The 10,000-nt window shown below is 25.9% G+C and overlaps 1 protein-coding gene across 1 annotated transcript; it reads left to right on the top strand.

Annotated features, from left to right (window-relative positions):
- Positions 1-663: 663 nt before the first annotated feature.
- On the top strand, positions 664-2,550 carry LOC103308323. The gene is made up of 5 exons (XM_008181491.1): positions 664-826; positions 1,524-1,648; positions 1,731-1,823; positions 2,155-2,294; positions 2,367-2,550. Exons 1-5 carry the CDS (start codon positions 664-666, stop codon positions 2,548-2,550), a joined length of 705 nt encoding a protein of 234 aa, XP_008179713.1.
- Positions 2,551-10,000: the final 7,450 nt, after the last annotated feature.

Below are 10,000 nucleotides of genomic sequence, written 5' to 3'. Positions count from 1 at the left end.
AATGTCCAATGTATCCTAATCTGTTCTTTATTTAATGTTGGTACTTAAAATACTATAGTGTGGTATAATGTATAATCATTATTCATTGTATTTGTAATATATAGTTGTACCTTGTTTCTTTAGGTGTAAATATGCATCAAATTGGAAATATTTATTATAACATAAAACATACGTTGAATTCAGTGGAAAGGATTCAATAAATGATTTTTTTTTATATAAACGTGTCAAACTTATTTATTACATTTTGTACTTATTCTGAACTTGTTTAAATCATACGTAAAATAATTCATTTTTATATCTCAATTTGTGTTGTTTTTTTATAAAATGGTTGAACTATACTGTTCCAATGTGTGTTTCAATTTAAATGATTATTTTATTGTTTCAACAATATAATTTGATGTAATAATATCCATAAAATTATTTTACAGCTCATCTATTTTTGTTTATTTTCATTAGATTTAAATATTTAAGTTATTTATAGGAAATACAATTTTAGGCGGGAATTTTATCAACATTATAGTTTGTTATTATGCATAGTTTTGCATTTGCATTTATTATTTGTATTTAATTAAATATTTTAATTTGCTGTAGCCTGTAAATTGTAATAATAAATTCTTATTATTTAATTACTACTGAGTTTTATTTATTCAATATTTTTTAAATATGCCTCTGTGTTCCGTCAAAGGTTGTAATAGTGGAAGTCGCAGTAAAGCGTTCCAAAAAACTATTCCCACTCCACGTCTCTTTAGCTTTCCTAAAGATAAAGAGTTACAAAAGAGATGGATAGATTTATGTGGAAAAGGAGATCAGATAAATGTTAAAGCTGGTAAGAAAACATGAAAATGTATAATTAATTATAGAGTTACTGCATATAATATATATATATATATTTATTTATATATAATCAGTCCTGTAAAGAATACTTTTAAAAAGTACTTGAGTAAATACTCAAATACATTTATTTTTAAGTATTTAAGATACTACTCAAATACTTTAATTGTAAAGTATTTCAAATACTACTCAAATACTTTGAAAAAGTATTTGGAATACTTTTCAAATACTTTTGGTTTTTAAAGTGAGTTTCTAATAATCGTAATATAAACACATAGGTAGTAGGTAATCTAATAGTTATCTAATATAGTTTTAAAGGGAATATTGTTATTCAAAATTACCTTTGGGCTTCGGCTAACACAGAAATACAGAATATTGAATAAAACTATTATTCTATTATTGTAGTTGACAAAAATATTTTTCCAACCAATTATTTCGAATAAAAATAAAATGTTCGAAATAAAAAACCAAAGTATTCAATACCAAAAAGTATTTAATACAAAAAAAAGTATTTAAGATACCATTCAAAATACTTCATGCTAAAAGTATTTAAAAAGTTATTCAATACTTAAAAAAGTATTTGAATACTTTTACTCAAATACTTTTACTTAAATACTTTACAGGACTGTATATAATGATTAATATGTTTCATTTCTATAGAAAAAGGTAAATAATTTAAAAAAATGTTTTAGCTAGGGTATGTTCATTACATTTTGAAACCACAGATTATGTAATACCACAAATTCAATTAGTCCTTGGTTATTCTCCGAAGTGTCAACGTACGCTTAAACCAAACGCAGTACCCTCCAAACACCTGGTAATTGGTATATTTGTTTTTAAATAATAACTATTTCTAACAATTTATTATATGTAAAAATTGTTTATGTTTAAACATTTAGCAAACATTTAATAAAAGCCCAAAATATAGAAGTCCAATTATAAAAAATTCTCCATTTAATGTTGAAACATTAAGTTCTGAAGACACTCAATCTGTGAGAATATATTATTATTTATAATACATAATATTATATACTTATATATTTATACATGATATTACCTATGTGGCTATATCATATATTATATATATGTTCAGTAATATTATATCAAATAGGTATTTAAATTTTAAAATAATAAATTTAACTATTAATTTTCAGTTTTTGGTTGAAAATAAAATGTTATCCTTAAAGTCAAATGCATCAAATGAATTGGAAAACATAGAACTGCAAGTTGATTGCAAAGTACTATTGCTTATATTATCCCATTTACATATCAATAATAATAACACAATATTTATTTGTTTAAATTTTAATTGATTCTTATTAGCCTATAAACAAATGTCTGAAGTCCAGTCCAGCTTGTAGACGCACATTATTTGCATCTAATAAAGTAGATGATGAGACAGTTACGGAAGCAGATAGTTACAGTACTACAAATGAGGGTAGTGATCAAACTGAATTTTCAATGTAAAGTGTATTATTCAACACAAATTAAATAATAATTACCAATACCTACTTTATAAATATTTTTAATTATAGCTTACGAGAACAATTACTTCAACATATACAAAGTTTGGAAGAAATCAAAAAAGAAAACAAGTTTTTAAAGAAGTCTGTAGAATTACAAAAGAGTGTAATAAATGCAATCCCTAGTGAAGCTAAGAAGACCGAAGAGTTTGAGTTAAAGTCTTTTGTCAGGAATGTTTACTACAACCCAAATTAATTTAATTCTACACCCAAAAAAAAAAGTGTATAAATGGTCAGAAGAAGACATTGCCAATGCCATTACCCTTAGAAGCCTTTCTCCAAAGGTGTATAGATATCTACGAGGTGAAAAAAAGTATCCTTTACCAGGTAGGTCTAACAATTAATAATAGGTATATTAAAATAATAATTAAAATGATTAGTAATAAATAATAATAATGTGTAAATAGGTCTTTCCACACTAAGAATTTGGGCTTCTAAATTTAATTTAGATCAAGGTCTCTTGTACAGTGTATTAAACATTATGAAACATAAGGTTAGGTACTTACTATAATTTTTTTAATAAACAAAAAAATATATTTTTCATACATATTTACATAAAAAATACAAAAATATATTTCACTACAGGTAAATCTATGAATGTGAATGAAAAACTAGCTGTAATTTCTTTTGACGAAACATATTTGTCTCAAAAAATGTGTTATGATAGAAAAAAAGAACAGTTTATTGGCCCCCATAAAACAGTCCAGACTGTTATTGTAAGAGGTAGTATCAAGCAAAAGAAAAACACATTGTATTAAAAAAATTCTTATAAAAATAATATTATTTTAGGGCTTATTGGTAAATGGAGGCAGCCTATATTTTACAAATATGACACTCCAATGACACCAAAATTGTTGAAAAATATCATTGAAGAATTATTTAAAATAGAATTTAACGTAGTAGCTATGGTTAGTGATATGGGACCGACCAATCGTACTCTTTGGAATGCATTGGGTATTTCTTTAGATCAAACATTTTTTCAACACCCAATTACATTAAAGAAAATCCACATATTTGCTGATGCCCCACATTTGATTAAGTTGGCAAGGAATCATTTTATAAACAGGTACAAAATAATATTTAAGTACCTACCTAATGCAAATGTATTTCCTAATCATTGTAATGTTTAGTGGATTTGTACTTGAAAATAACAAGTTTATTGGAAAAAATATCATTGAAAAAGTTATGAATTTATGTCCAAATGATTTAAAATTAGCCCACAAATTAACCGAAAGTCATATCAATGTGCCAAGTTCAAAAAAACAAAATGTGAGATTGGCAGCTCAGCTATTTTCTAATTCTGTGGCAAAATCAATTTCATACTGTGGACAAAAATATAATCTAGGATACAACAATTGGCAAGAAGTAATTCATAATTATATACTTAACATTTATGAAATATTTTTTAGTAATATTGTTTATATAGGCACAAAACACCAAGCATTTATCAGAATTTTAAAATAAAATTTTCAGGGATCTGAAGTTATCCAGCTAATAAATGATTGGTTTGATTTAGTAAATACACAGCTGCCAGTTCATAAATTTACTAAAAGCTATGGCATGGAACTTGAACAGCAAAATCATCTATTAGATAGAATGGACAAATTCATTTTAACAATGCGTGTACATGGTCACAATACGTTGTTACCTTTTCAAAAAGGTAAGTAAATAGCTATTGCGTAATTATCTAGCAATAAATAATTATAATGAGTTTCAGGAATACTGTATACTAATAGTTCATTAAGAAATCTTTTAAATGATTTAAAATTGAATTATCCAGATATAAACTATATTATAACTAGGAGGTTAAATCAAGATATTCTAGAAAATTTATTTAGCTACCTTAAAGGAATGGTTGGGTCAAATAATCATTTAAGCCCACTTGATTTTAAACATTGGTGAGTGGTAGATAATAATCAATACCTCTGATGTATTAACAATAAAAATATTTATTAATGAATTTGGATACTTTTATTTGTTATGTACTAGCCTTAAATGGTATTTATTAGGAAAACATGCCTACATAGCTTTCAGTGAAAATAGAAATACCGAAGATAGCAATGATGAACGTCTAATTGGAACTGAATGCCTCTCTGGAATTATTTTTCAGAAAGCACAAGTACAAGTAGTACAACCTTCAATTAAATCCACTAATTTGTCAACACATGATCCTATGGCAACAATACAATCGTCTTTAGGTCAAATTTCTGTTGAAGTTTCTGAAGAAGAATTATACTTGTTAGATAATTTTGAAAAAGAGGTACTTTTAAGTGTACAAAAACAATTTAAAAATTAATTTAGCTCAATTTTGTTTAAACATATTTTCAGTGTGATAATACATCTTTAACTGCAATTGACATGGACGGGTTAGAATATGTAACTGGGTATGTGGCAAAACGATTTTTGACAAAGTACCCATATCTTGGTGAAATAAGTTCATCTGAAAACAATAAAGAGAGTACAAATTGGACTACATTTATTTCAAAAGGACATTTAATTATACCATCTCAAATATTGATGACAGCTGCCAAAAAAATGATGGTTGAATTTGACAAACTCCATGGGGAAACATTAAATGGTGGTGAAAACATTATGGAAACATTAACTAAAATAGTAATGGCACATGTTGAACACAAGTTACCAGAAGAAGTCGTCAGCTGCCTAGTTCGAACTAGAACATTTATCCGGTTCAATCAAATAAATAAAAAAATTAATGATAAAGTACACATCATTAACAACAAAAATAAATTAAAAAAGTTTATGGTCTAACAATAAATTACATATTGTACAAATAAATAATAATATATAAAATACTAATATACCTAGGAACATAAAATAAAAAAAACATCTATATTAATTTATTTAGGTACGAATATTGCCAATATTTTGCCACACCTCAAATTAAGTAAGTACTTAAAATCAGTTAATTGTAAAAAGTATTTCTTAAATTATATCAAAAAAAAACATCAGTAACCTACCAAAATACTATATAGGTACAATACTCAATAACACAGAATGGTAAGTAGTAATATACCTAGTCAAGGTGTATTACAGGAGGTAAGTATACATACATAATAATAATAAATACATTAATATATTTATATATACCTATACTTTCTGTTAGAATATTTCATTGAGTTTATTAAATAAAAAGTTCATTGGGACAGTTAGGTTAGGTAAGTATCATTATTCATCAGTCATTTTGAAACGTGAAAACTGAAAAAAAATACCTAACAGAGAAAATCCCAATAACTGTACATACACATTACACAATACAGTAATTATACACATTCCTTAAAAATCGGTCGAATAAAATACGCAAGCCAATCAACTTTAGTATAATATAGTAAATAAGATTTATAAATTATCATATTTTGAAATTGGCGGGAAGTAAACATGATAATCAGGAGACAGCGTGACGTAGGAGAGTTGCGCAGACCGAGTTGACAACATACCATGTTATTTAGCCATGCTATAGAGTTGCCTTAGCCTGACTTAGACGAGACCACGAGGACCTCGCTTGCCCGACCCTGCCGGGGCCCCAGTGCCCCGCTGTTGGATTCAGCAATCATGCAAATATTGCATAGAAAAAAAATGTATTATGTATTAGTTTACAATACTATACGTCTATAATATCTGTATAAATGTATAATATATAAATATATAATAATGATGAAGGTATGACATTTACTTTTGAAAGCGACTTAATTAATATAATTCTTATATAGCTTACGGATATGTCTCCTAAATTGAAATTTTATAATAGAAATATAATTTTAGTTTTCGTATTTTAATTTCTGTGTAATTAATAATTATTATTTATTGTTTTGTAGCTTCAAATGTTTCATAGTTTATTTTTAAACGAATGATTTCCATCGCGTCGGCTTTGCGTTAATATTGTATTATAATGCTATTATTTATAAATATTATATAATGTTTTTCTCGCATCGGGCATCCCATCGAGTATCGACTATCGACTATAGTTATTTATAAAAATATTGTCGACTAATATAACTAGGATAATACTGATAATAGTATAATACGTACACAGCTATGATTATTGATTTGTTAATTTATTAATCAGACTGATCACTGCTCTAGTCGTGTACTCGCGTGCTGTCGATTATTGTTAATTGTTATGCGATATATTTGATGTTAAACTATTGTCTATTGTTAATTTATTTACCGTGAACTTGTGCAATTAATTTATGAACATGAAACGTGTATATAAATCTGGGGCCGCAAAAAAGGCAGAAAGAAATAAAAAAGCATTATTAGCGATCCAATCATCCCCACATCAAAAAAAATTAAGTTTTCCTACACTGGAACAAGTGCAGCGTGTTGCTGAGAATAGTACGAAAAGTAAGTTTTAAATATGTTGATTAAGACTTTTTGGGTTTTATTTTGGATATTGTGTATGCAGTGAATAAGAATTTCTTGTTTTTTTAGACTAAAATATACACTGTCATTTTAATAATAACAATAGAATTTTTCAAACTCAGTCTTTAAGACGTATATTCATGTAAAGGATGATTTAGTGCAATTAATATTTGCACAGTTTAAAAAAATTATAATATACAAATTTGAAACAATTAAAATATGTTTATTGCAATCTTGCAAAATTATAACAAATTTAAATATAAAAAATTTAAAATCAAAGTTAATGTATTCGGTAGGTAATTGCAGTCTTTAGTAGGTATACAGAAAAGAACTTTAATATAACTTCTAAATAAATATTATGTAGATATTCTAAAGTTATTTTAAGTGTTAAAAACAGTATTACCAATAACAAATCAAAGTTAATGAAGTTAGCAAATAAAAAAAACTCAAATTTAAATATATTTCACCATTAACATTTATGGGATAATAAAACAATGTAAACTCAAAATTATACTCAATCTTAATCTGCACTATATATAAAATATAATTATAAATTACTTGCCAAGTTTGTATAATTTGGTTTGTCATGATACCTAATACCTATCTAACTTGGTAGGAAGACGGGATATCAGGCGGTTTGTCCGGTTTTGGGATTAGGATTATGTTTGAGTGTTTCCAGGCTGTAGGGAAGTAGGATAAACGAAACATAGAGTTGAAAATTAGTGCTAAAAGAATGATAGATTTTTCGGGGAGGTGTTTGACAACTAAGTTGCTTATTAGGTCGTGCCCAGGGGCTTTTTTGGTTGGGAGTTTGCGGATGATGTATTGAATTTCACCCGGGCTAGTATGTTACAAATTGTTATAAATGTTAATTAAACTAAAGTGATTTAGCTTCTTGCTTCTTCGTCATACAAATTTTTTAACAACCCATTTTCTGTAGAAGCTCTTTGTTTCAACACTTCACGGAAATTCTCAATTAAATTTTCATTTACACATGGATCATGATTATGTGATTTGAGTACAATTTTTTGCCCATTTGGTAATATTTTTAAAGATCTGGTACAAAAATGTGAGTGAGCTTTGCTGCATTTAAAATAACTGAAATATTAATATATTGATTCATTAAAAAATATATTTATCAATATATAAGACATTAAGACCTATTAGTTTTGATAAAGTATGGTAAGTCTGGTAAACTAGCAAGATATATTAGATATATTAGATTTATATTATACAGCTAAATATTTTAACTAATTATTTAATTAATAAATAATATAGTATATAGTTTTATTATAATTTAAATGTTTATTTTTACTTGTAAAAAAGTGATTGTTCAAACATCAAATTATAATTTATAATAAATAAGCATATTTTATTAAATTGTATTTATTTATGGAACTAAATAATGTTAAAATATGATATTATTATTTACTTATTTCTAGATACTTAGGTTTAGAACATTTAATACAAACAACAGATGAAACATATTGATGTTTGATAAATTAAAGTAAAATATTATTTAATCCTATTTCTTTAGTATCTACCTAATACATTTTAAAAAGGCAGTTCGTGGACAAGTGGGTACCGCTCTGTTGTACTTTATTTGTCGAGCATGTCGTTGTTATGGATGTTATATTTGAATTCAATAATAATTCATTGTATACGAAAATCAATTCTGAGCGAAGACGGTTTATTAGTCTGGATATTTTTTTTATATTGTTATTATTTATTATAGCCTTAAAATTTAATTAATATTATAACAGTATTATTATTTTATTTATTTCTATGGTGATAAACAAAGCGTTAGAAATGAAAATCCCATTTTTAGCGGTTTTTTGTAATTTGTCGGTGGTTTTTCCCGTGGCATTAACTATTGAGAAAATCGAAAAATTTCTTCTTTTTTATTATTCTTTATTATATTGATCCAATTTGCTAAAAGATAAGATACTATTTGTTGAAATCGAAGCACTCCTTCTGGTAGACATTTTGTATACAGAATAAAAAAAGAATAAAAATTTACACCATTGTATAGGGTCATTTGCCCCCCCCCCCCCACAGGCTTTTTCTGGGTAAATTATCATAATCATTATTCGTGATTTCAATGTTATAAAAGTGCCCTAAAAATTCAAAATTTTCAAATTCATTATTTTTATTTTTAATAATATCAGTATAAACTATAAGGTATAATATAAATTTTAAATTTTAAAAGGTTGTAAAAAGTTTTATGGGCAGAACTGATCCATTTGGACTTCATTAATCTGAAAAATTATTTATTCCTTTTTTTTATAGGTATAAGTATTAGGTTACATATAATATTCATTATAAAAATCATGAAAAGCATGTACAAATTTAAAAATAAAATTTCAAATTTGAATTTTGAATTTTAAAAAAACTTCAAAATGCCCCAAAAATCCAAAAATGCAAAAAATGACTTAAAATAATTTCAAATCTTTAACAAATGTAAAGTAAAAACTTCTTATTCTATTTGTGTATTTTATAATATGAGTATCGTTTGAGAAACAATGCAAAATTCATCGAAGTCCAACCCTAATCATTACCTATGTAAACATCGAAAAATAAACATTTTTAAAATTAAAAATAAAAACTTTTTTTTTTTACGAGTGATTACACTCGATTATGAACGTTAGAACTAAGAATGTACATAGACTGCATATCGCCCCCGTTCATGCAAAGTACACTAAGTCCAAAAATCGACTTAGAAATTTGTATTTTAACAATAATAAGAACTATAAATTTCACAGTGTCATATTATTTATTACTACTCATAAACAGCTACTTCCCTTAAGGGAAACTCAATTAAAAAAAGAAAGAAAACAATTTGGTTACATATGGTATACATTTAAAATTTGAAAAAATTGCAAAAGCTGATTCATGTTTTTGGACTTGGTGTGTTTTGCATGAACGGGGACGATATTATAGTTTCCAGACTTGGGTAGTATTCCGAATAATTTTTAAATACTTTTTTTTTAAAGTATTCAATATGGTATTTTGAATACTTTTTACAGGTATTCTGAGTACAGTATTCGGAATACTTTTTTAACATCCAATATTAATTTTAATATAATATTTTATAACTAATAGATTATAGATAGCCAGATAGGTGTTTATTATCAAGATTATAATAATGTTCATTTATAAACAAAGAATTGAAAAAGTAATATTTTTTTCTATTGAAATCTAAATTTACTAAAAAAAGTATTCGAAAAATATTTTGGGAATACTTTTTGTGAAGTATTCCAAATACT

The sequence above is a fragment of the Acyrthosiphon pisum genome, unplaced genomic scaffold (assembly GCF_005508785.2).
Source record: "Acyrthosiphon pisum isolate AL4f unplaced genomic scaffold, pea_aphid_22Mar2018_4r6ur Scaffold_20560;HRSCAF=21381, whole genome shotgun sequence".
NCBI classification, from domain to species: domain Eukaryota; kingdom Metazoa; phylum Arthropoda; class Insecta; order Hemiptera; family Aphididae; genus Acyrthosiphon; species Acyrthosiphon pisum.
Note: the sequence above shows the minus strand (reverse complement) of the source record. Positions and strands in the feature narration are given on the sequence as shown.

Coding starts and splice junctions, on each gene's coding strand:
- LOC103308323 (XM_008181491.1), top strand. CDS start 664: ATGCCTCTGTGTTCCGTCAAAGGTTGTAATAGTGGAAGTCGCAGTAAA. Junction 1,649..1,730: donor CAGTACCCTCCAAACACCTG/GTAATTGGTATA, acceptor TTAAACATTTAG/CAAACATTTAATAAAAGCCC. Junction 1,824..2,154: donor GTTCTGAAGACACTCAATCT/GTGAGAATATAT, acceptor GATTCTTATTAG/CCTATAAACAAATGTCTGAA.